Source organism: Salvia hispanica, chromosome 4 (genome assembly GCF_029641045.1).
Source record: "Salvia hispanica isolate PSC_SH4W2 chromosome 4, Shi_PSC_v1, whole genome shotgun sequence".
NCBI classification, from domain to species: domain Eukaryota; kingdom Viridiplantae; phylum Streptophyta; class Magnoliopsida; order Lamiales; family Lamiaceae; genus Salvia; species Salvia hispanica.
Window position 1 is genome coordinate 9945689 of NC_142695.1, and position 27084 is coordinate 9972772.

General features: G+C 39.9%; 2 protein-coding genes and 1 pseudogene across 3 annotated transcripts; 2 read left to right on the forward strand and 1 right to left on the reverse strand.

Moving 5' to 3' along the window:
• Positions 1 to 426: 426 nt before the first annotated feature.
• Positions 427 to 1018, reverse strand: LOC125194625 (putative F-box/LRR-repeat protein 9). The gene is made up of 2 exons (XM_048092874.2): positions 906 to 1018; positions 427 to 727 (listed from the first exon to the last, which is right to left on the reverse strand). The coding sequence occupies exons 1-2, from the start codon at positions 1016 to 1018 to the stop codon at positions 427 to 429; spliced, it is 414 nt and encodes a 137-aa protein (XP_047948831.2).
• A 275-nt stretch (positions 1019 to 1293) lies between these two features.
• On the forward strand, positions 1294 to 3139 carry LOC125194626 (NAC domain-containing protein 78-like; annotated as a pseudogene).
• A 16931-nt stretch (positions 3140 to 20070) lies between these two features.
• On the forward strand, positions 20071 to 25100 carry LOC125196263 (phosphatidate cytidylyltransferase 4, chloroplastic-like). Of its 2 annotated transcripts, none has more exons than XM_048094712.2 (7): positions 20071 to 20559; positions 21479 to 21780; positions 22265 to 22455; positions 23248 to 23372; positions 23475 to 23608; positions 23770 to 23885; positions 24309 to 24641. In XM_048094712.2, the coding sequence occupies exons 1-7, from the start codon at positions 20275 to 20277 to the stop codon at positions 24368 to 24370; spliced, it is 1215 nt and encodes a 404-aa protein (XP_047950669.2). In that variant the 5' UTR covers positions 20071 to 20274; the 3' UTR covers positions 24371 to 24641. The 2 variants fall into 2 exon arrangements, with proteins under 2 accessions (XP_047950669.2, XP_047950668.2); XM_048094711.2 differs by lacking the exon at positions 24309 to 24641 and adding an exon at positions 24668 to 25100 and having other exon boundaries at positions 20072 to 20559.
• The last annotated feature ends 1984 nt before the right edge of the window (positions 25101 to 27084 follow it).

Consider the following 27084-nt stretch of genomic DNA (forward strand, 5'->3'; position numbering starts at 1 on the left):
ACCTACACGTAACGTGGTTGCACCCATCCACTTTCTCAACTGTGAACCCACACCCACGGCAGGTCTTCACGTGTAACGGGTCACGGAAATCTATTATTTTCCACATACGTGTAACAGAACGACGCGAAAAAAGGTACTTTTTTATTTAATTTCTATGTCTGTCAAATACCTAACTATTTTTAATTAGAAGATGTTTAGAGAATAATAAGACAATCATTTAACAATATCTTCCTTGAATTTCAAAGCAAAATACACCGGTTAGATCATCATCACTATCATAGCTATACTCTCATTCCTTAAGCCAATCCCTAACACTAATTGAGTTGGTATGGAGCCACATATTTTTTCTTTCGTCATAAATCTGAAGACCTTAGCATCGCCGGAGATCAAGAGATTTGAGGTGGGGGCGGTCATCGAGAATCGCTTCTAGTTCCTTATTCCTATTCCATGTACACAAAGATCGAGATGGAGCAGATTAGGCATGCTTTTTCCAATTGCTTCCCCGGACCCTTTAAAATCTGCTTCGAAGTCCACACAGTTGTGGTATGAAAATGATTTCAACATTGTGCAAGCAATCCCAATGGTTTCCAAATCATTAGGTTTGAAGATTGGCTTCACAATTATGTGTAACTCCTCCAAATGTCTCAGTTTTTGAATTGCCAGAATCAAAGACTTTGCATCAACTTTATCACATATTGTACCAATAACGCATCTAAGCTTAGGTGATCTGAGGAAACAGAGAGCATATTAGAGACCTAGAATCATTGAAACAACACAAAAAAAAAGCAAAAAAAAAAATTTGATTATAAATACAATCAAAGAACAACAACAACAAAAATTTAAGAATCTTACAAAACTAAATTACTAAGATTAAGTGAACAAGGATATGAAATGAAGAATTGTACTGTTCCAATGAGTATTTTACCAACTCAATCGACGACAAAACGCCAATATTTAGATCGAGAAGTTGTCCCTGGCTCAGATCTACTGAGCGACAGACAAGGAAGTCGAATTTCATGTATCAACTATACCCATTGCAGTCATGACTTGGGAAGCCTCCGCAACGGCACCCCAAATCTTGGGCGTCGGAGAATCGATAGTCCAAATAAATAGCACGCCACAATAAGAGCCATCGTCACCGATCCACCAACGCTACTGATGTCGGACAGTCGCGAGCTGTTCGCTGTGGTTGAAATGAATTGCCTTTTTAGGATTTGTAAATTACGTGTTAAAAGGGGTTTTTGCCTCCAATTTCGTGTGCTGTTTGTGGGTGTGGTGGCGGTGGAAGCGGCGATGGGGGCTCCTCCTCTGAATTCTTTGGCGCCTGGGTTTAGGTTTCATCCAACGGATGAGGAGTTGATTGGGTTTTATTTGAGGAGGAAAGTTTTTGGGAAACCTTTCACGTTTGAAGCAGTTATGAAATTGATGTCTACAAATCCGAGCCATGGAAGCTTGCTGGTATAAGAAGATTTAATCTTTATTTTGATTTAAATTTGTGCTTTGCCTTATTTTTCTGGATGAATTCATGAATATGGTTCTGTTTAAGCCTCGTTTTGAAAATGATATTGGTCCCATTTGATGATATTTTGTGAAAATGAAGCGTTAGTGTGTGCTTTTGTATTGGATGGTGTTGTGATGTAGAGAAGAAAACTGATCAGTTCATGCTTAACTGTTGCTTTTAGACTTAATTCTACAAGAAAATTGATGTTTTTTTGATAAAAATGGCCAAAGATGAGATTTTGGTAGCCGGGATAAGGTAGGATTGGGTGGGAAATATGTAAGATCGGCTGTGTTGATTGAATGATGAGATGTAGTGATGAATGTTTGTGCATGCATGGTGCGTTGCGTTGGGTTTTCATGTTGCGAATTTTTTTCGTGTTGCTTTGCATTTAATGCTGATAGAACAAGACATTCTTGTTCGTTGGTCCTTTTTGTCGATTTCTAACTAGCTTCTGTATTTGAAGACCTAATTCCTTCTTCTATCATGCTTAGAGCATTTCTCGAAGAAGAGAGAGCTAGAGTGCTACTTCTTTACCCCTGTGGATAGGAAGTACGAGATATGATCCCGGATGAATTTTTCCACTGGGCAAGGGTGCTGGAGGGCGACTGGGAAGGATCGCCAAGTGATGCAGAAGAACAAGGTGATTGGGATGAAGAAACTGTTTGTTTTCTACCGTGGACGTGGCAAAACTAACAAAACTAATTGGGTAATGCACGAGTACAGTATATGCGACACAGAGCTGGGAAATGCGGGCATTCAACAGGTGCGTATCGATTATCCGCGATGTTATTTTAACTTTATTATTGAATTCGCATTTAAAAGTGATTTATCTTGAAATAACAATCATGTCTTGTTTTATGTCAATTAGGATGCATTTGTGCTCTGTAAGATCTTCCAGAAGAATAGCCTCAGACGATAAAGAGGAATGTAACGAGGATGTCTCGCTCGTGATTCCCGGGGCAAATGTGAAAGATGGCATGGCCAATGGCGACGAAGTGCGCGAAGGTTGCACAATAATTGAACAGGTCTTGCACTTGTTGATTAATTGCATCGAAATGTTAGGTTTTCGAGTCCCATTAATTATTTCAATAGTTTTACGCGTTTAAAATAGGTAGAAACGAAAATTAGACGTGGTTAGAGCACATTTATCATATGTTGCTTCGCAGGATGCGCAGCCTCTCATTGTCCCGCTCCTCCACACATACCCGATCTATCTCTCCTGCATTCCTTTCCTATCCAAGAGGGAGAGGCCCGAGGTCAACCCTGAGTCCCTCTCGCTGGACAACAGCAAGAGACCGAAGCGTGATGATACAAACTGCAGCATTGCCAATGGATCCGAGGACTCAACCACGACGAACCTTAACTGTTCCTCAACAATGATAATGACGACAACCAACTTCCCGTCTGTTGAGATTCCCCTTTTAGAGACCCTAGGCGGGAAGGACAACCTCCCGGGCAGCACACCCACCTTTAACTCGGCAGAACTGGAAAGATCTGTCCCTCTCCGCCTCTACATAGAGGATAAGATCATGAACCTCTCGATGGATAATGAGAGGCAGCAGATTGAACTGATGAGAGCTCAGCAATCTTCTATCCCGGGTTGAGGCCATGACCAAGGAAAATGCAGAGCGCAAGTGACGTGAATAGGGATCTAATGATGTATATAGCTTGGTGCATTGGACCACTAGAATGGGCTGTGGTTTTGCAGGTGGGCATCCTTCACGATTTTGACTATGCATATAGCTTTAGCACAACACTTAAGTTTGGTTCACTACTGTCCTCAATGTTATTGACAGATTTATGCTTTCTCTTTCCTATTTCAACATCAAGTATAATTATTCAGTGCACATACCATATTAACAACATTTATAAAATAGGTCAACCCAGTGTAAACAACAAACATAACCTATGTTACTAACGTACACACACATGTTAATAGAGAGAATAATCAATATCAACAGATACTCACACCATGTCAATAACAAATCAAGCATATGTTATATGAATAAAGTGCGAACACCATGTTAATAGCAAGCATAATCCATGTTAACAATAAGCATAATCCATGTATCCATCCATATCCACAATACGCAATGCACGATGATTAAAACCGCAATTCTAATACAGAAATGTTACTAACGTGCACACACGTGTTTACAGACAAAATAACCCATGTTAACTGCATCTTTAATTGCATAATATATAACACATCTAACATATGCATAGAATAAGTTAACCCCATGCAAAACCTGTGTTATTAACGTGCACACACATGTGAAAAGCAAGCATATTCCATCGGTAAATGCATACACACCCCGTGTAATCCATGATAAACAATGTACAACGTCTGAAACCGCAACTCTAACAATGTTCAAAGCAAACATGTACCATGTTAATCGACCACACAAACCATATTAATCACAAGAGCAAACATAAAGCTATGTGAATATAGACATATGCAATCCATATCAATTACATATATACTACAAACAATGAAACTACATTTACAATCCATACCAAGTCACGTAAACTACATATAAAATCAATGTTAAATACATATACAGTCCACGGTACCAAGAGAAAAACATCTCGTCTTTTCGTTTGCCCGGATGATGGCATTCATTTTCCATTGCCGGTGAGAGGATCCATTTGTGTATGCATTTACCATGGACTATGTTTGCTTTTCACATGTGTGTGCACGTTAGTAACATTGGTTATGTTTATTGTTAACATAGGGTTGACATATTCTATGTTTAACATGTACTATATAAGTAATTAACATATATTTAATATGTAGTTAACATGGGTTGTGTATAATATTATAATGCCATCCAATTTTTTTTCTTATAAAGACTAGTACAATGAATATCAAGGCAATATAAATGACTATTTGGAAGACAAGTTAATAAAATTGAATTTTTGTTATAAAATATTTAATTCTAATTACATTTTGGCAAAAATTGGATAGTGGTTATTTTCAATCACTTACGGAATGGAAACTTGGTTTTGGTCAATAGGTTTCCAATACAGACCATTCACAACTGATTTTCGATACTTCTGGCTAAGGCCTTCCCATTTACATAAAACGACGCATAACGTAATTTGATTTAATAAATTTATATAATTTTCTAGGTCTTACAATTTTTTTATGATGAAGGCCGTGAAGGCCGAGTACAATAACTTCGATTATAATTTTTTATTTTCTTTCCACTTGAAGTGTGTAAAAAATACGACTTTTTGGAATTATATGCTCTTTTCTTCGTGGCTGAAAAATTGTTTTCCCAGAGCTGAGCCTTGTGACTAGGGTAAACACTAATGTATTACAAATATATTGGTTATATAGACTCATGGAGATGGATACAAAATTCTGGAACTTCAATAAAATATGGATTAACACCTTTATTGAAAGTAACAATATGCATCATCGATTGTATACTAAATCAAGAATACAAAAGGATACAAGTTATGCATTAATGCTCTCGAAATAAGTTGAGATAATTAATTTGTTAGTTGGAAAGACGAACATTTGAGGTCCCTTTACTTGCAAAATATCATTTGCGGTCTCCATACTATACCAATTACTTGTTTCAGGCGTTTTTTCACTTTTTGACCAAATTTTCTTACAAAAATAGTACATCGGAGCTGAGGGAGCAGTCGCAAGCGGAGCCAGCAAGGCGTGACCGATCAGCGCGACGCCAATCCATCCATCGCGCTACGCCGAGTTTGTTTCTCGTTACGGAGATAGATATTAGTAAGTGAATAAGTGTTCGTTGGAAATAATGCACTGGATCAAGTAGATTTAGTCACTTGATCTAGTCAATACATGTGGACAACATGGTTGAAGATCAAGAGGAATGGATCAACATGTTTTGTATTCGCAGTCATATGGATTGAATATATAGTTAACATGACTTGTATGTGTAGATAATATTTATTTTAAATATCGTTAACATTAACTGTATTCCTAGTTAACATGACTTGTATGTGTAGATAATATTTATTTTAAATATAATTAACATTAACTGTATTCCTAGTTAATATGGATCGTATATTTAGTTATATATGTAATGCACATGGATAAAATATGATAAGATTGATTTCGACAAAAGCTTCTTGGGTCAACATGTTGGCATCATGTTTGCATCCTAGCAGAAGCTTTAAAATTTATATATGGATGTAATCCATTGCTAACTATTTGTTCGTTGCTAACTAAAATCTATTTACGAAATATAAACGACAATATTTCCTTGTCAACGAAGATATTTGTATGTCAAAAAAATTTAATTTACATAAAATTTTGTTTAATAGCTATGAAGAAAACATAGATTAAGTTTTCAGTTAGCATAATTAGAATTGATATTTAAACACATATATGTTACATGTGGCATGTATATGTAAATAATATGAAATATACATATAGAAAACATGGTTGAAGATCAAAAGGATTCGCAATCATATGGATTGTTAATGCTCCACAAAATCTCTAATTTTGTTTTTGGGGCTAGTAAATGTGAAAAGGGTAAAGGGCATTATTTGATTCGGAAATTTGAAAATTACGCAGGAAGGCTAACAGGCGTGAGCGTTCCATCTCTTCTCACAATCAAACTTTCCCTATTTCAACTCTCAGGAAATACCACAAGTACTTACCAGAGATGGTCAGTACCTTTGCCTCCGGTCGTTACCACAAATTCGCATCCGGCCGACGGGTGCGCTTAATTTCGGCGACCCCTCGCCATGAACCCCCAACGCCCTCGAGCTCGTCGTCATCAACTACCGACTCCACTCAGTCTCCGGTGATTTCCCCGAGCGATTCGCAGTCAGGGAGTCCTAAAGGTGTGATGCGGAGAACCGGATTCGAAGTAGAAATGCCCTACCCGTTCACCTAGCAACCCACCAGCACCAAGAACGAAGAAATCTGAAGATACGTAGTGTGGGTCACTGTGTGCACAGAAAGAAATAACAGGTTTCCTGGGTCCAGCAAATCCGCTAGATCACACGGTCTAGGAACTCACTGGTCGTTGGGAAATCCTGGTCGTCGGACACACAGAGCACTTCTTCAAAAACCCTCAACCACTTATACTAAAACTTAGCACAGGGAAGTAGGGATCGATCCCACAGAGATGGATGCGCAATAATCATGCTCAAGGATTTGGGAATTGTTTTTGGGTTGGCTGCTGCCACGCATTTTTTTGGGTTGAGGAAATCAAACTAAACTTGGAATTTTAAACTGCTACGCTAACAGCTAGATCTAGGCAAAACAACAAAAGCATGCACGTAAACTAGAACCGAAACAATCACTAGATCTGAGAGACTATTCTAAATTACCTAGATCTGGGAAATAAACCGACGGTGGGGACCATAACTGAAAAAGCAGAGTACGGACGAAAAGCTGGAAAAACAACTAAGGTACTAACTAACAACGACATCATCTTCTTCAACCAATTTGCATAAAAACTCAGAAGAAACAGGTATGAGCATAATCGGAAACAGAGCAGACTGGATTTTAACGATTAAATGAAGAACAATTAAGAACTAAACAGATCTACGGATGCTAGACGAAGTAAAACAGAAAGTAAACAGAAAACTCAAAATCCATGCATAACTCGACTTCCCCTGTTCAAATCCAACCTCGGATGCTAAATCCACTCCGGATCCAAGCATCCGACACAAACTCCAGCAAAAAAAAAACATTCCATAACTTCAGATTCAACCAACAACCTCCGATCAACAACAACACCGCAGATCTACAGCCAAATTCCCCAGATCGAGCACCAAAGTGACAGAAACAGAGATCAACATGCAACTCGCCGAAATAAAAACTCTTAACAGCAGGATTAACGTAGATCAGCACGAAATAACACAAATATAACGAAAACTAAGAAATGCATAGATAATCAGTAACATCAACAACCAAATCGACTTCCAAAAGTGAAGTTCGAATGAAATAGAGTGCAAAAGAACCGAAAGTAAATAGATTGTATCTTCGCCCTCACGCGGACGGTGTTACGACGGAATTTCTCTGAAGATTTAACCCCTTGAAACCTAAGCTACCCCAGAACTCCCATTTCCCAAGTGTGTGTGTGTGTGAGCTAAGAGTGAAAAAGTTGTCTCTCTTGTGTGTTGCATGCTCCTCTATATATAGGCGTTGAAGTAGGGCCCAGCGAGGTATAGATAGACTTTGTTGCCCTCAGCTATTGAATCCCTTCTTCTAGCCTTCTTTTCCTTAAATTTTGCTCACTTCTCCTTCATTCTTTCGCTAGTCCGTTCCCTCCAGCATCTCCTGGATCTAGCGATTCTGTCACACACCTGGCTTAGAAACTGTGTTAGACCCAACAAAATATAGTGCTTTTCACATATAACCGATGCATGAAATTAGCCTTATCAAACTGCTCACACTTAAACCATACTTGTCCTCAAGTATAAAGACAAGAAAAAGAATAAGGCGAATTTCAAGCAAGGTTATCCCCTGACCGACTCTTTAGACTCTAGACATACTCCTAGACCTAGACACAATTTGAAACAAAACACTTAAGGAAAAACATACAAACACATAAACACATATGCATGAGTTAACTTCAACTTTTAGGCAACCGTCCCCACAAGATTAAGGTCAATCCAACAGGCTACATTCCTCCAAATAGGCCCTTTCCCTTCCTCTACCTAGCCAATCTGTCAGCTCGTCAAGATAGCCTTTTACTTACCCAATTATTGGATTCACTCGATTACTCATTCCTCACCAGGGATGTTAGGATCAATTCTCTCTAAAGTTATTGCTACACCACTGAAGCGTCGGGTTATGAGAGTTCCTCTTTTTTTCCTAGGTCAGGTTATTATCGTTTCTGCCCTTTAAACAACTTCCCCCTGGACTTCGTCCAGCTTATACCTCCTTTTTTTTCATATATATTTTTTTATTTTCTTCCCCCTTTTTTTCCTTTTTTTTTTCTCTGGACTTCGTCCAGCTTATACCTTCATAACCCAATCCCACTATTTTTCTCCTTCACAACTCTTCTCCCTAAGCATTCAGTGGCGGCCCTTTAACATGTGTTAGCTCAAAGTTATTTAAGGCTTATAACTCGCTATTATAGTAGGGCTTCACAACTAAGTAAGTAAAGGCATCCTCTATTGTTCTCGCTTCACTCAGATTGACTTGGCTTATTATAGGAAAAGGCTTTTAAGTTGAAATACCTCATATTTTCAATTACTTTCACTAAGGGGATCATGCTGTATTATATTCACTGGCTCATGCGACACAACAAAACTAGACCTAAAGACTCTTATCATGCGGAAAAATACATGTATTGACTCCTCCCCCCCTCCCACTTCACTCAAGCTTATCCCCAAGCCATCGTCGTGAATGGGGAGAAACAGAGAGATCAATGCAACAAACAACAACAATTTATATAAAAAAACTTCTCACACTTAGACCAAGCATTGGGCTAAGTGGGAGAAAACACAACAAAACAGAAAATACAAACTTCTCACACTTAGACCAAGCAGTGGGCTAAGTGGGAGAAAACACAGACAAATACATCACAAATAGGCAACAAAAACAAAAACAGATAACTGAAAGCAAAAAAAATAAAAGTTACTTGGTCATGGGGGTGATTCACTTCTGGGGCTGGCTCCCTCGAGAGCCAGACTGGGGTGGGATTCCGGGTCGGGTCATTTTCACCTTCTTCTTCGCCAGCTGCTCCGGCTCTTCTTCTTCCTGTTCTGGCTGGTCGGGTACTGGCTTCTTCATCAGAGACTTTGATTTTGTTGGAACTGACACTTGCTTGGGAACGGGTGGGGAGACCATCTGCTTGAGCGATTGTTGTGGTCGCTTGACGGAGGGACTGCTCTGGACGGGCTGCTTGACCTCGCTGCTGGACCCAGGAGTTACCTTCGACTGGGTCAAGGGGAGTGTCTGCTGCAACCACTTCAACATCTTCATTGAAACCTCCACCGCCTCCGTCATCCGCTCATTTTGTTTGGCAGACTTCACCACCAAATCTGCAATATTGCCCCTCAGGGTCTTCACTTCCTCCCGGCTTCCGTTCAATTCCTTCCTAATCCCCCCAAGTTCCTTCACCATTTCTTTCCTCATCAATTGCATCTCCTTTCTCATATCCTGGACATCCTTACGCAGCTCTTCAACATCTTCACTTGGCATGGCCTCCTCAGCTTCTCCAGTCTCCGCCTTTACCTTGTCTCCTATCGAGTAGAAGAAGGTCTTGGCGCCATGAGCTTGGAGTAACCTCTTGTTGAAAAAATAATCAACGCTGAAAATCTCCGGGGGTTCGCACATGACTACCAAAGGAGCGGTTTTGGCAATCTTCATTTCGATGTTCCGTTGGAGGTAGGCGCCGAGGAGGTGGCCGGTATACATATGACGAGCAGGGTTGCTCGCCATGTGGTGGCATGCTTGAGCCAGCCAATAACCTAGGTGCACCTTCATGCCCTTCGCCATGCACCAAGTGAAGTAAAGGTCGGTAGTTGTAAGAGCTGAATTAGCGGTTCCCATCAAGTTGTAGCTGATAAACGTCTAAGCAAAGCGGAGGATTCGTTCTTCGATGTGAGAGGCTTTGGAGTAGCTGGACTTAAACGTTCCCGCCTTGGAGTGGGTGATCAGTTCCCATGCTGTTTGCACTTTGAAACCCGGCGTATTCTTCGGCACACCGATCATCCTCTCATTCCATATCCCCTCATCATCCTCGGCTTGGGTGAACAACCCCATTTTCAAGGACCACTCCCGGATGCTCATCTCATGTTCTTCATTAAAAAGCCTGAAAGTTATGGAGTCCGCGTCAAGATCAGTGGTGTTTTTCAATCGGAAAGTGGAGAAAAACTCCCTTGCTAGGTCCACCGGCACCCTCTCCTGGCTGTGCTTCAGTAACCACTCGAATCCGATCGAATAGATACAAGCACGGAAGTTCTCGTCACATGCAATCATTTTAAGCTCTTTGGGGCTGTACTGCTTCCCAGACTTAGCCATCTTCCCGGCGCTGCATCTTTCCTTGTACACCGTGGTCCTTTTTCTGATCGTCGAACTGCCTCATCGCCTCTAGCAGCTCCTTAGTCAGCCAAACTTCCGGGCGTCCTGGAATAAACTCTTCTTCAGCTTCCTCAGATTCAGAGTCGGGTTCATGGGTAGGCTTGTCTTGTTCCTCGGCAGAGGGATCTTCAGTCACTGGGGAAAGGGTCTCCTCAACCTCCTTGACGGAGGGAGCTTTCCTTGACCGGGTAGATGAGGTCGCCGCTGCCTTTCCTTTTCTCGCCCTCTCCTTAGCCAGACGACGTTCCTCTGCTTCCGCAGCATCTGGAACTAAGTCATCAACTTCGTCGAGCAGACTCCTCCTGGTTCGTCTCCTCTCTGCCCTCTTGTCTATCTGGGGTTCGTCTTTTTCCTGGTCATCCACCAGGTCCACAATCAAGTTCAGTCCTCCCTCAGCGGGCTCCGGTACTCCAGTCACATGTAGATCTGTTTCTTCCATCAATTTTTCCGGGGTTTCCCCCTCATCATCCACCATCGGGGTTGCCCCCTCAATATAAATGGGGGTTTCCCCCCTGACATCACTTGGGGTTACCCCCTCTTCTATGGGTTCAGGGGTCGCACCCCTGAAATCAGTTGGGGTCTCATCCCCAGTTTCCATAGGGGTTTCCCCCTCAGCCACTTCTTCCACAACAGGGGTTTCCCCCGCAACAGTACTTTCCACAATAGGGGTTTCCCCCTCCACAACGTCATCTATAACAGGGGTTTTCCCCTCACCATCTTCCTTACCCTCAGAACTAGGGTTTTCGTCACCTTGCTGTTCGATCGCCTCCTCTGCTCCGTTGTTCGTCTGTCCACCATCCTCCGGCCGTTCGTGCACCGGCTCTCCTTTTTCCGCCTCCCGTGAAGCGGTTTCTGCATGTTGAGATCCAGAGTCTCGAGGCCCTTATTCATCGAGAACTGCCGGTTGCGCCGCCGAATCTGCCGGAATCGTCAGTGATGGTATGGCCGCCACGGATGTCATTAGGCTAGCGGAGAACAGGGCGTATACTTCTTTTGCTTTCTCGACGCTCCCCAATTTCTTCGTCAACTTTGCCAACAGGGCTGCGTCATACACCGTTTGCTGCGAACTTCCGGTGAGTTCGGTTGAATCCATTACTGCAGATCTGAAATTAGACAAAAACTAGGTCGAATTTGGTTAGGGTTTGTGTTCTAGAGAGAGAACGAAAGTATAGAGAAGGGAGAGTAATTTCGATTTTTTCGTCGATTGGGATTATTGGAGAGAGAGGCGACGGTTGCCTTTTCTGATGAAAAGATGGTGCGGTTGTAGGGTGATGTAAGCAACTGTACAACTCCCATAAATATCGGCCAGATTTTGAAATTCAAATTATCTCCATCCCTCCTTGACTTCTTCCTCCAAGCTCTCCTTGACTTCTTCCTCCAGGTTACCTTCCTCTAGCTGATTTCCCTGACCATGACCCTATATAAAAAAATTGAAGACGCCAGACTCCTAGGTCAAGGTTAGAATATAAGGCATCGGTTCCCTTCGGAGTCTGGTGCTTCGAAAATATTTTTGGAAGATTTTAAATTGTATATACTCCATTTTTTTGGATTTTCTTTAGTTTGCAAAGCAGTTAAACTATTTACACATTCCCTTTGAGTATCCTCGAGATTCCCTGGTTCAGCACATATTTTTAAAAATGTCAACCATTTACCTGGCCCAGGAATTCATCGAGAATACCTCCTCGTCCGTCTAGGCGATAGTAGAGAGTGCGTGTAGTGGAACTTCATCCACCACACACAGCTCAGAATTATCCCTATAGACTTTCACTCTATGACCATTAACAAGAAAAGGGACAGAGTTAGAGGCACTTCCCTGGATCTCCACTGCTCCGTTTGCGCGGAGGCCGACGATGGTATATGGACCGATCCATTTAGACTTCAATTTCCCTGGCATCAGCTTGAGCCGGGATTGGAAAAGGAGCACCTTCTGTCCCACATGAAGTTCCTTGACCCGGAGATTCTTGTCATGCCATAACTTCGTCCTTTCTTTGTACCACATGGCAGACTCAAATGACTCCAGCCTAATTTCCTCCAGTTCTTGTAACTGTAACTTCCTCTCTTCTTCGCAAGCTATAGGTTTCATGTTCAACTCTTTCACTGCCCAGTACGCCTTGTGCTCAATACCCACAGGTAAGTGGCACATCTTGCCAAACACAAGCCTGTAAGGCGACATTCCAATAGGCGTTTTAAAAGCAGTTATGTAGGCCCACAATGCGTCACCGAGCCTCTTGCTCCAGTCCTTCCTTGACGGATTAACTGTCTTCTCCAATATCGCCTTGATCTCGCGATTAGAAATCTCTGCTTGGCCATTAGACTGAGGGTGGTACGGAGTCGACACTCTATGATGAACACCATATTTCTTCATCAGAGCCTCGATGGTGCGATTACAGAAATGAGTTCCTTGATCTGAGACGATGGCTCGGGGAACTCCATATCTGTTGAAAATATTGGCCTTCAGAAATTTTGTCACCTCCTTCGATTCACATGTTGTGGTGGCCTTAGCTTCTATCCACTTAGACACATAGTCTACTGCAACCAATATATAAGTGTTCCCACAGGATGATGGGAACGGTCCCATGAAGTCCATTCCCCACACATCGAAAATTTCGCACACGATCACCGGGACCTGAGGAATCTCGTCCCTCCTTGAAATTCCCCCTGTCTGTTGGCATCTCTCGCAACACTGGCAAAACTCAAAGGCATCCTTATTTAGTGTCGGCCAATAAAAACCGCTGTCCAGAACCTTCCTTGCTGTCTTCCTTGGTCCAAAGTGACCTCCACATGCCAAAGTGTGGCAATGAATTAGCACATCTTTTTATTCCCATTCGGGAATGCAGCGTCTAATCACTTGATCCGAGCACATCTTCCACAGGTAGGGGTCGTCCCAAAAGTAATATTTGGCTTCGCTTTTAATTTTCATCTTCTGGGCCCGGGAAACTTCGTCTGAGCTTGGCACCTCTCCCGTGACCAAGTAGTTGGTAAGTCAGCAAACCACGGTTCTGCGTTAAGTGTGCGCTTCCCTTTATCAGATTCCCCTAGACCGGTTAAAGCCAAAACTGCTTCCCAGCCAATTGGTCTAGGAAATTTCTCCAGAATGTACAAATGCTCTTCAGGGAAAGCATCGGGTATGGTCTCTTCTGTTTCCCCTTGATATATTCTGCTCAAGTGATCGGCTACTCTATTCTCCGTTCCTCTTTTTGTCTCTCACTTCCCAATCAAACTCCTGCACGAGCAACACCCAACGGATTAACCTCGGCTTAGACTCTTTCTTAGCCAGTAAGTACTTTATTGCTGCGTGATCCGTGAAGACTATAACCCTCGACCCAAGAAGGTAGGGTCAGAATCTTTCAAACGAGTATACGACAGCCAACATTTCCTTCTCCTGGTGTCATAATTCTTCTGAGCCTGATTCAGCGTCTTAGAAGCATAGAAAATCACATAACTTTTTCCATCAATCTTCTGTCCTAGGACAGCTCCCACAGCAAAATCACTCGCGTCGCACATTATCTCAAAAGGGTGATTCCAGTCTGGCGCCCTGATAATTGGTGCTGACACTAGTCTGTCCTTGAGCAACTGAAATGCCTTTTTGCATCCTTCGTCAAAGACGAATTCCACATCATTGTGCAACAAATGAGTGAGTGGTTGCGCGATTTTCGCGAAATCCTTGATAAACCTCCTATAAAACCCTGCGTGACCTAGGAAGCCTCTAACCCTTTTTTGGTTCGTAGGGTATGGTAACTTTGATATCACATCTACCTTTGCTTTGTCTACTTGTATTCCTCTCTCAGAAACCACGTGACCCAGGACAATGCATTTCGTCATCATGAAGTGGCATTTTTCGAAATTCAATACTAAATGCTTCTCTTGGCATCACTAGATCAAGGCTGGCCAAACAAGTATCGAATGAGTTCCCGTATACGGTAAAATCATCCATGAATATCTCAATGCATACTTCTAGCAGATCCGAAAAATGCTCATCATACACCGCTGGAAAGTTCCTGGTGCATTACACAATCCAAACGGCATTCTTCGGTATGCATAGGTGCCAAAGGGGCATGTAAACGTGGTTTTCCCTTGGTCCTCTAGGTTAACGTAGATCTGGAAATAGCCACTGTATCCATCAAGGAAACAAAAATACTGTATGCCAACCAATCTTTCTAGCATCTGATCAATGAAAGGTAGGGGGAAGTGATCCTTCTTTGTGGTCTCGTTCAGCTTCCTGTAGTCGATGCACATCCTCCACCCCGTCACTAGTCTAGTGGGCACCAGCTCGTTCTTTTCATTCTTAACAACCTGTATTCCAGACTTTTTACCATATGGACAGGACTGACCCACTCGCTGTCCGGAATGGAGTAGATGATCCTTAGAGCAAGCAATTTTAACACTTCCTTTAGGACTTCCTCTCGCATGTTCGGATTCAGTTTCCGTTGTGCATCTCGATGAGCCTTCGCACCTTCTTCTTCTAGACGAATGTGGTGCATACAAAGATCCGGACTGATTCCTACCAAATCCGAGAGAGTCCACCCTATTGCTTTCTTGTTTCTTTTGATGACTTCCAACAACTCCTTCTCCTGCTCCTTGGTCAGGTTACTGTTGACTATTACTGGGAATGTCTCATTCTCCTCCAAGTAAGCATACTTGAGGCCTAGCGGAAGTGTCTTCAGTTCCTTCGTTGTTCCATTCGTCTCCTGGGGTAAGGGATTTTTTTCTGCAATATCTGGTAATGCCTCCTTCCCAGACCCAGGAGAAGTCTCCAGACTAGCCACGTGAGCCGATCCCTTAGATTTAGCTGACTCGGGATTTCTGCAAAACTCCATGATGGCCTCTGTGAGTTCTTCATCTGTCAACTCCGTTGTGTTCATTGCTGCACACCATCCTACAACTTCTCTGTCAATTGAATGGCTCAACTCCGAGTTGTCAATTTGTTCCTGTATCAATTCCGTCTCAAGATATTCTTGGACCAGGGGGTTAATAACATCAATAACATACAGATTCTCAACATCTAAAGGCCTTTTCATCCCCTCATCTATGCTAAATGTATATTTTTCCCCGCATCTCATTCAAAGAAACTGCGATCTGGGACAGTTGCTTTGCCATCATATCCATGGCGGTCTAGGAACTCACTGGTCGTTGGGAAATCCTGGTCGTCGGACACACAGAGCACTTCTTCAAAAACCCTCAACCACTTATACTAAAACTTAGCACAGCGAAGTAAGGATCGATCCCACAGAGATGGATGCGCAATAATCATGCTCAAGGATTTGGGAATTGTTTTTGGGTTGGCTGCTGCCACGCATTTTTTTGGATTGAGGAAATCAAACTAAACTTGGAATTTTAAACTGCTACGCTAACAGCTAGATCTAGGCGAAACAACAAAAGCATGCACGTAAACTAGAACCGAAACAATCACTAGATCTGAGAGACTATTCTAAATTACCTAGATCTGGGAAATAAACCGACGGTGGGGACCATAACTGAAAAAGCAGAGTACGGACGAAAAGCTGGAAAAACAACTAAGGTACTAACTAACAGCGACATCATCTTCTTCAACCAATTTGCATAAAAACTCAGAAGAAACAGGTATGAGCATAATCGGAAACAGAGCAGACTGGATTTTAACGATTAAATGAAGAACAATTAAGAACTAAACAGATCTACGGATGCTAGACGAAGTAAAACAGAAAGTAAACAGAAAACTCAAAATCCATGCATAACTCGACTTCCCCTGTTCAAATCCAACCTCGGATGCTAAATCCACTCCGGATCCAAGCATCCGACACAAACTCCAGCAAAAAAAAAACATTCCATAACTTCAGATTCAACCAACAACCTCCGATCAACAACAACACCGCAGATCTACAGCCAAATTCCCCAGATCGAGCACCAAAGTGACAGATGCAGAGATCAACATGCAACTCGCCGAAATAAAAACTCTTAACAGCAGGATCAACGTAGATCAGCACGAAATAACACAAATATAACGAAAACTAAGAAATGCATAGATAATCAGTAACATCAACAACCAAATCTACTTCCAAAAGTGAAGTTCGAACGAAATAGAGTGCAAAAGAACCGAAAGTAAATAGATTGTATCTTCGCCCTCACGCGGACGGTGTTACGACGGAATTTCTCTGAAGATTTGACCCCTTGAAACCTAAACTACCCCAGAACTCCCATTTCCCAAGTGTGTATGTGTGTGAGCTAAGAGTGAAAAAGTTGTCTCTCTTGTGTGTTGCATGCTCCTCTATTTATAGGCGTTGAAGTGGGGCCCAGCGAGGTATAGATAGACTTTGTTGCCCTCAGCTATTGACTCCCTTCTTCTAGCCTTCTTTTCCTTAAATTCTGCTCACTTCTCCTTCATTCTTTCGCTAGTCCGTTCCCTCCAGCATCTCCTGGATCTAGCGATTCTGTCACACACCTGGCTTAGAAACTGTGTTAGACCCAACAAAATATAGTGTTTTTCACATATAACCGATGCATGAAATTAGCCTTATCAAAATCCCTCCCTCTATGCCGAATTCTCCCGAGATTTGAACGACATCGCACACCTCTCTGACACGCAAGCCGTGAACTTCACTTCCTCCTCCTCACACGATTTAATTGCGGACACAGACAGCAAAGAGGGAGGTACATGGAGCCTCCGCCCAGGCTAAAGGAGAGATGATTAACAGAGAGATCTGCGAGAATGGAGCAAATGGCGGTAGGTAGTAAGCAAACAGAGGATCTGGTAGACATCGTGGTGGTAGATTCTGAGGAGGATGAAGGAGAGATGAAGGATAATTTTAGACAGACCAGTAGGCAGGGGATGGAGAGAACACATTTCTCTCTTGAAGGAATCGCATCTGAGATGATTAGGGAAATGTAAGAGTGCGACATGAAACGGAAAGGGAAATCGGTAGAAATCCCAAAAGAACCAGCCTCAGGAACTCAAGATGAATCTGAGACAGAGGATGAGGAAGTGACTGTGCCTGCCAATTTTAGACAGACTAGTAGGCAGGGGATGGAGAGAACACATTTCTCTCTTGAAGGAATCGCATCTGAGACGATTAGGGAAATGCAAGAGTTCGACAGGAAACGGAAAGGGAAATCGGTAGAAATTCCAAAAGAACCAGCCTCAGGAACTCAAGATGTATCTGAGACTTGAGTAAATGCCAAAACTGATCCTGAACATATGCCCATTTTATGATTTTGGTCATATACTTTATCTTTTGAATTTTCGCATCCTGAACATTTCAACTCGGATCACAATCGATCCCACACTAACTATTCCGTCAATATTTAAAAATCAATGGTATTAAATCCGATTGTGACCAAATTAAATTGTTAAATATTATTCTTTATTATTTTGAAATTTAAATATTATATTTTTAATTATTTATTCTAAATATATAAAATGAATATAAGATTAGGGTTCCATCCCTTGTTCTTAGCTTCTGATTCGGAGATTGATGTCGACGACGTTGCAGATGGATCACTAACTGAACGGGCGCCAACATGACCGTTAAATAAGTCGGAATAGTTAGTGTAGGACTGATTGTGATCCGAGTTGAAATGTTCAGGATGCAAAAATTCAAAAGATAAAGTTTTGGACCAAAATCATAAAATGAGCATATGTTCAGGACCAATTTTGGCATTTACTCTTTCTTATTTTATTCTCTATTCCGTAACTCATAAAATAAAATTACATAAAATTTGGATAGGGTACTAATTAACAAGATATGTTTTTTTTTAACCTTTGTACCTTTCCTATATTTGTAAAATTGTCTTCCAGTAGCTCTAATTGAATGCAGTCTGAATTTAGAACTAATCCATTTTCTGCCATTGCGCCGCTCTCTCTCAATCCACAATAATTGAATGCAGTCTGAATTTAGAACTAATCCATTTTCTGCCATTGCGCCGCTCTCTCTCAATCCACAATATTTGTTATCAAATTCTACCGATTTCTTCTGCCCTCCGGTCCAAAACGAAGGTAAGTTCGGGGAAGGATCCTCTGCTGTGATAAAAACCGCAACACCCAATGCTCTGTGCCAAAATGCAGATTTTTATTCACTAAACGACAGCATTATGATGTGGAGTACAATTCATTTAATCATTACCACCCACACAACTTTATTCATTAATCCATTTACGTCTTATTTTTATATACTTTAAATTTTAAAGCTACGTAGTATTATTCTTTATTAGGATTTCTAAATGTTTTTTTATCAATATTCTTAAAGATGGTAATCAAGAGAGATATAGAAAGATTGGATAGGCATATTGCTATAGAAAGTGAAGAGATTGTACTTCTTGTTGAGTATGTTTCTTGTTGTTATGATCTTATAGGGAAATTAAAATATTGTAAATTACACCAATAAATAAGTATTGGAAACATACTACACTAGGTACTCTATATTTATTCAATGTTCTAAGAACTCTCCTATAAGAGCATCTTCAACGATACATAGGCCAGTAATAGGCTAGCCATTCTCTCCCCTGCCACGTCAGCAGCACTAAAAAATCTACCTGTCACATCAGATTTAGGTCAGCCATAGGCCAGCCGCAATAAAAATAATTCAAAATATACTACATTTACGGAATTAAAATCACGATTAAATTACCGAATTAAATTTACGAGACATATACGGGAAAATTCATTAATTTTATTTTTTTAAAAAAGTACATTAACTAAAAATAAAAAAAATTACATGATAAAAAAAAATCCGGGCTTCCACACACGAGCCACCGCCCCACTCTACTCCTCACTAATTTATTAAAAAAATACATTAAAAAATGTTAGTATGCCTTGAATCCGTTATAGTTTGCCGCCCCGACGGTATGACATGTTTCTGTTTTAGGTCTTAATTTTGTATTGGGCTAGTTGTTGTTGTCCATCGCTAGAGTCGCTCTTGTACAGAAATTTAGAGATAGAGAAAATCGCGTTTATATAGTTTTTCAAAAATTTAAAAAAAAAAAGAATTAGAAAAATAAAAATAAAAAGAATTAAAAAATAGCGCTGGCCGATCGGGCCGCCACAATGGCGGCCAGCGCATCGGCCAGCCACACGCGATCGGCTAACCCACGCCGGTTTTTTCGCCGAAATTCGGCTAGCCTACTCCAATGGTTCGGCTAGCCGATCGGCTAGCCACATCAATCGGCTAGCCGGTGGCTAGCCTACCATTGGAGATGCTCTAATGAATATGAGCGGCCATCCTCCTCCTTCCAACAAATATAAATTACTTTTAGTTATAAGTTATAAGATACTCTAAGTTACTTTAACAATATAAATTTATGTAGATTTTATTATTAAAAATATAAAAGATATTCTATAAAAAATATTAAAAGAAAAAAAGGTGTACTGTAGTTTAACAAAAAAAATTACTTATTTTATGTAATATTTTTATTCTTTTTAATAGAATATATTTATTTGTTTATGCAGTAAAAATAATACTTTAAATTCAACTATAAAAATGAGTTAAAACTAAAATGAGTAGCAAAAATATTCCATAAAAAGGATAAAAATATTAAAGAAAAGAAATAGTACTAACCCTCTATTTTTTCGTTTGATATTATCAGAGTTGATGGTTTTGGGATTTGGGTGGAATGGGTTGATTTGAGTCTTGAGATTGAGATTGAGATCGAGATCGAGTACACTGACTACTACCCAACTAAAATTCAGCTCCACCGAAATCTCCGTCGCAGTTCTTCTCAACCTGCGCTTATGTATCCTTTCTCCGTCTGACACAATTGCCGCGTCTCAATGGCTTCGCAAATTGTAGAATTGGATAGAATTGCATTAATTCCGCTCTCCGTCAGCTCCCTCTGCACCGCCCGCTCTCACTCCGACTTTCCTTATCGCCCAACTCCTCCCAGATTTGCCGCCCAATCGAATTTCCAGAAGATTAGGTTCAACTTAGATGTAAGCGTGCAAGGGATTTCCAGAATTCACAGGGGCCTTTTAGTCAATCAACGCCGGCGGGTGATTCTGGGAGTGGCTAGCGCAGAGCAGCCGGACCAAATTAGCGGCGGTGAATTTGCTAATCAGGTAAGCTGTTATTAGCTTAACGTACAAATATGGTGATTTACAGTAGATGGATGCAATTGGGGATATTTAACAAAAAGCCCTTGTTTTGGAATCGAAAATGACATATTTTGGATATAATGGTTTAGAAATCATGGATAATTGGGCTTCGTGTGCCCTCTGAACTGGTCAGATCATTCTTCAACGGGAGGGAAGCTAATGGACATACGACAACATTGTACTCCAATTTGGCATGATCATACAATCTCTTTGGAGGAGAGAAAAAATGTTGAACTTTAGAAAAGAAGAGCACGGGAAAATGTTGACCATTCCACTTGATTCTTGTTATATCGTGGCTGTTCTAATGCTCTGAATTTCATGGCTTAAACCTTAAGAGTTCCATATGTTGGTATAAGGGATCACTGTTGGGTGACTATGTTCAAGGGTGTACATGATCTATGCATTGCATAATAGACTAAAGTTGAAACCTACATCTGATTGTAGTGGGGCAGATTCCAAATTGTCCTCACAACTATTTTCCCATGAACACTTTGTCCCATAAACTTATTTTCGGTGAGCATTTTGCCCCTAAAACTAGTTTTCCCCAAATTGATTTTTCCCATAATTGCTGAGCTCTAGATTTGTAATTGTAGTAAGAGATTTAGCTTTAAAACCATGTTAGATAGTTGTGGGCAACTTGGACAACATTCTCTTACGAAAAACTTTTGATTGCTCCTGTTGGTGCATCACTTGGGAGGAACTCAAGAAAGAAATTCTTTTCAATTTTAAGGGGCGTGGATCCTATTTAACTGTAGGAGTTATATGGAAAATATTTTTTTCATTCACCACACCTAACGAGTGTACATTTGTATTTAATTTTGACTGCCATGATCTCTTTGATACTAGTTTGTATCATCTCAACTGTACCTCTGCAATGTTGTAGGACGTTCAAAGAGGCAATCAGTCACTGGGGGAGGGAGATATAGATGAGGAACACAAGAGAAAAACAAGTCAGTTAAGGAAAAGGATTATATTTGGAATGGGCATTGGAGTCTTAGTTGGTGGAGTAGTATTGGCTGGAGAGTGGGTTTTTACAGTGGCCCTTTCCGCAGCCGTGTTTGCTGGTTCCAGGGAGTACTTTGAGCTGGTAAGAAGTCGCGGCATTGCTTCTGGAATGACTCCTCCTCCTCGATTTGTTTCACGAGCTTGTTCTGTTATCTGTAGTGTTATGCCTCTGCTCACACTGTAAGAGTTTTTGGCTAACTTCATTGCTATGTTTTTTGGGCTATGCACATGCATCCAAGCTTTCAATTTCTTGTAAATGAAAATAAATCACTTTGTTTGATTATGTGGTGTTAGCCTGTTAGTAATTGTTTTATTCGTCGTTGAAACATGACTTTCTGCAAAGAAAGCTTTATTCGTTCACAAGTCACTACTGCATCTGTTAATGGATACGTATTTGGTATTGCAGCTATAATGCGTCCAACAGAAAATTGCAACTTTAGCATGAAAGAGAAGTGTCTTGAAATGATTTTGTCTGCTTGAGGGCAAGGAAATTAATTATTTAATCAGAAGAATTTAGTTTAAAATACTAATAAAGAAGTATTTGGTATTACTGGTAATTCAATGTCAAAAATGTTTGCCTCTAAAATTTGGTAGTTTATGAAGAATATTGGGTGCAATATTTTTGGATTTACTAGTTGAACAATATTTATATTTTTTCTTATAGATACTTTGGGCATATTGACGTATCTGTGACATCTGCGGCCTTCTTTGTTGCTACGGCACTCCTTCTGCAGAGGGGAAATCCTCGTTTTTCTCAACTTAGTAGTACCATGTTTGGACTTTTCTATTGCGGCTACCTTCCAAGTTTCTGGGTTAAGCTGCGGTGTGGTTTAGCAGCTCCTACACTGAATACAAGTAAGGCAGTTTTCTATTTGTCTTTTGATTGGACAAGCATAAGAGCACTGGATCATGTGCAAATTATCTATATATGGGTTTGGAGTAGAATCATGATTAATATTTTAGTGTTACCATGTACACTGCTAGAATTTTGGTGCATCTATGCATGAAGTTGGCCATATATGTTATTTTCTCAATCATTATGTTCTGCACTTTATCATTTATCGATACTTCGTTATTTTTTTATAAAGTGTTATCAGAGTAGACGCCTAGAGTCAGTGGAGGGAGTGGAATGTTTAATGAGATTAAACATAATGGCTTGGTTGGTATTATATGACTTATATTGTCTTCTGCCCATAGTAACATACCAAAACTCAGTTACACTATTTGGTCTCTGTCTCAAATCGGACAATCTGAAAGTCTGTTTTCTAAAGCTGCTTAGATTGTTCAATTTATGCATTTAGATTCATATTTTTTCATTCTGGATGTTGTGAGGTTAAGTAGGATTGATTAGAGACTTTAATGTAGTGTTTTTGGGCTATAAAAACTTAAGTGAATATCAAGCTGACGACAGAATTTGGTTTACTAAAATATATTGCCACACTCCCCTACAGTGTACTACAATATATAATACATTACTCCTTTTTTTTGGATCTCTAGTCTTATATTGTCATTTTTGTTTATACAACTTCTGATGTTATGTGGCAAAATATGACGGTGATGCACTGATGCTATTAGAACTCTGCAAGATTCTACTGGGTCAACATAGTGGCTAGGACAAATATTTTGAACTACGTATGTGTTTGGCAGGATTTGCAGCATCTTGGCCTCTTCTTCTTGGTGGAAAAACTATGTGGACAGTAGGTCTTATGGCCACCTTGATCTCAATTAGCAGTATTATTGCAGCAGATACATTTGCTTTTATTGGTGGCAAGGTAATCTCTTTTTCTCTAAACTAGTTTTCTCAGCTAATGTTCTCATAAATGTTTTTGTTGGCAAGATATATGGTGTTAAGGTCTTGAGGATTTTTTGTACAGGCCTTTGGCCGGACACCACTTACCGCAGTCAGTCCAAAAAAGACGTGGGAGGGAGCTCTAGTTGGATTAGGTGGTTGTATAATGACTTCTGTTTTATTGGCCAAGGTCTTCTGTTGGCCTACTACTACCCTGAGGTGCTTGGTTTGTTCTATAAGTTTTTATACTCGAACTCAAGATTTTCATATTGGTTCCTCCATGCATTCGTACCCTTGAGTCCTGCTCCATTGTAACTTAAAAAGAATATCATCACTGGAAATTTCCTGGGAATAAACTGGTACTTTTCTTTATTTTTCAGTGCTGTAGCTTTTGGGTTTCTGAACTTCTTTGGATCCCTCTTTGGTGATCTTACTGAGTCCATGATCAAGCGTGATGCAGGTGTCAAGGATTCAGGATCTCTCATACCGGGACATGGTAAGGCTCAAACGTTTTGTGTGTTTTCATTGTTGCGAGTGTGCATCTTGCCCAACTTTTAAAAAAATTGTGATATTGCTCATAGCGGACCATCTTTTGACCACTTAGGCCCTTCTTAGTATGATGGAATGGAATAATGAGGGTGGAATGGAATGAAGGTAGGAATGAAATGATAATTTTTTTGCATTTTCATTCCATTATCTCCTTCATTCTATTATACCAAGCAAATGAATAGAATGAAAGTAGGAATCACATTCCATTCCATCATACCAAGAAGGGCCTTAAAAGTTGCCAGAAAATCGCATGATCACCAAAATTTTAAATTCACTACATGTACTCTAGTTTAGGCTGCAATAAATGCCATTAACTCCTATGGATTTTATGTTTCCTTTCTTGATTTTCTTGTACTCTGGATGACTTTAGGTTGTTCTGTAAATACATTACGACCAGTAATGCCTGAGATACAGTTCAGCTTGCTAGTATGATTTCTATGAGATGGTTTGGTTGCAAGTTGAAGCTACTCAGCATGTTCTAGTCAGCCATCTTCATTATGTATCTACAATCTGATTGAAGCCATTAGTTTGGAGAATTTGATGCTCTGGTTTGGTTTAGTAATGATTAAAGAAAATACGTCTTCAGCAGTTCAGCATCTTTTTCACGCATTTGGTCTTAAATCAATATCGACATCATTGCACACCTTTTCATTTTGTCAGCAGAGCACACCATTCCTGTTGCTGTGTGCGTACACGTTGCTCATCTAACAGTCTGTTTTGTGTAAGCAGGAGGGATACTAGATAGAGCCGACAGCTACATTTTCACAGGAGCCCTTGCTCACTCTTTCGTGAAAACATTCCTACCACTCTATGGAATTTGATCGACTGAACAATGGACAGCCTGGTTAGCTTTAGATGTCAAATGTGCGCAACTTCATAATAGCGGTAGCTCTGGAGCCATCAAAGCAGGAAATGGGACAAATTGACCAGTATGCAAGTCTAATTTCCTTCCAAATTATTCAATTTCATCATAAATTGTAATCATTAGATGCCCCAAATCTAGAGTTTCTTTTGCTTGTTAAGGTAAGGCATTACTCCAGAAGGATAATTGGTCAGTAGTTAGATAGTGTACTATTCCATTTGGAGTTTCAAATAAACTAGTCATTGTATAATCTTGAGCTGTATTTAATAGATTAAGGGCTGAATTTGAGTTTTGCGAAAATCATTTCCAGTCCTTGAATTATTATTACTATATATTAATGTATAGCCAAAAACTTGTCAACTTATGCCTATCTAGAGTGAGAGTGGCCAAATATGATGTCTGAAAACTTTACTCAACTATTTGAGTAAATAAAATGTGATATTTGTCAACTTGTTATCTATTTCTAGTGAACAAAAGGGAAAAGGGCCATAAAAATGAGATTGACCCAAATATATCTCAAAAGAAGCAGCAGACATTTGGTCATGTGTATTTGTTTCTTCAACAACTCTAAAACCTTTAAATTTTACCCACAAATTGTTTGCTCTTTATTTTAATCTGTTGAGCAGCTCATTTTCAATCAAGTGATTTTCAAGATTGTCATTAGACTTTTAAACAACATAATAAGTGATGTTAAGGCTAAAAGTAGAAGTATAATACTCTCTCGGTTCCATAGTAACGGAGGCAAAACTTTTCATCACGGAGATTAAGAAAAATTGTGTTAGGTGAGTTAAGTAAAGAGAGAATAAAGTGGAAAATGAAAAAAGTAGAGATATGAAGATAGAAAAAGTAAGAGAGAGTAAAGTAGTTGTGGAAAAATGTGTTGACTTTTACTAAAAAGGGAAATGACTCTATTACTATGGAACGGACGGAAATAAAAAAAACGAAAATGAAAAAACGCCTCTATTACTATGCCATCATCACAATAGACAATAAATTTATTATTGGGCTGAAACATTTGCCAATTTTCTGGGCCTACAGATAAATCAAGACCCAACCTTACTCAGTTGGGAGATAGAAACTGGTAAAGCAAAAAGAACCACTATAATATATTTGTCACATATAGTATAAATAATGCATATTTTTGGGTTTGACCTTGATGATACACATAATGAAAATGAGGGAGAGAGAAAAAAAAAAGTTATTGGGGTTCATATATATATATAGGAAAATAAGAGCAGCATGCAAATAAATGGAAGGAGAAATGGGATGTTATCCATGCAAAGAAGGTGTAGAAAAATAAAGGTAGAGGGAAAAAAAGGAGAAAAAGACAGATGATAGAAATGTAGGATAGTTATCAAGGGGCCTACCACAAGTTCAACTTGCTTTTGTACAAACATGAGTGCTTACTTTTGGTTTTGGTATATAACCAAACAAAATATATGTGTGGGAAGGAAGGAATGCGTTGTTTTAAAGCAGACTATGGTGGAAAAGATTGATGAGAGAGAAAGAGAGTAAAAATGATGGAGAAGAGTTAAAGAGGAGTTGTGGTGCCCAAAGCATATCATGAAATTGCCTTTAATTTTAGATTGATGAGAGAGATAGAGAGAGATAAGCTTTGCTTGATGACAACCCTGACTTTTTCTTGAAAAAAAAACACTATCTTTTTCATGGCACACGCACACATATTACACACACATACATACATCCTCCTTTCTTTTTCACTTTACTCTTTTCTTACTTTTCTCTCTTTTCCCCCTTTGCCTCGGATTCTCTTCTGCTTGATCTTGTTTTTTTTTTTTTACTTTTAATAATCGAGTTTTGTTGTTATATTTAATTTTTTGTCTGTCCAAATTTGAATTTCACCAACACTTTATTCCTATGGTTGCATGTTACCCTTTATAGGATTTTAACAATCTTGATTACTATATCGTTATTATTTTGTTAAGTCTTTTTCTTAAGTAAATTATACTCTACCACAAGAAGATATGAACTCAATATTACATCCATGGTTTGGTTAATTAGTTTTTGTCTCAATTTGATCTTGTCTTTCAAGAATATACTACTCTTATTTCACTATTATATGAAGTCATAAATTAGACAAAACATTTAGATGGGACGCATTTTGTAGCCAAAATAAAAATCGATGTTGACTCATCAATGATGTCTCATCAAAACTTGAGCTGACAAACTATTATCCGGACTTATCATCAATCATCAAATTAAACATTAAACCATGTAAATAATTATATGGATCACTAGTTTCTTTTATCTTGTTTGGAATTTT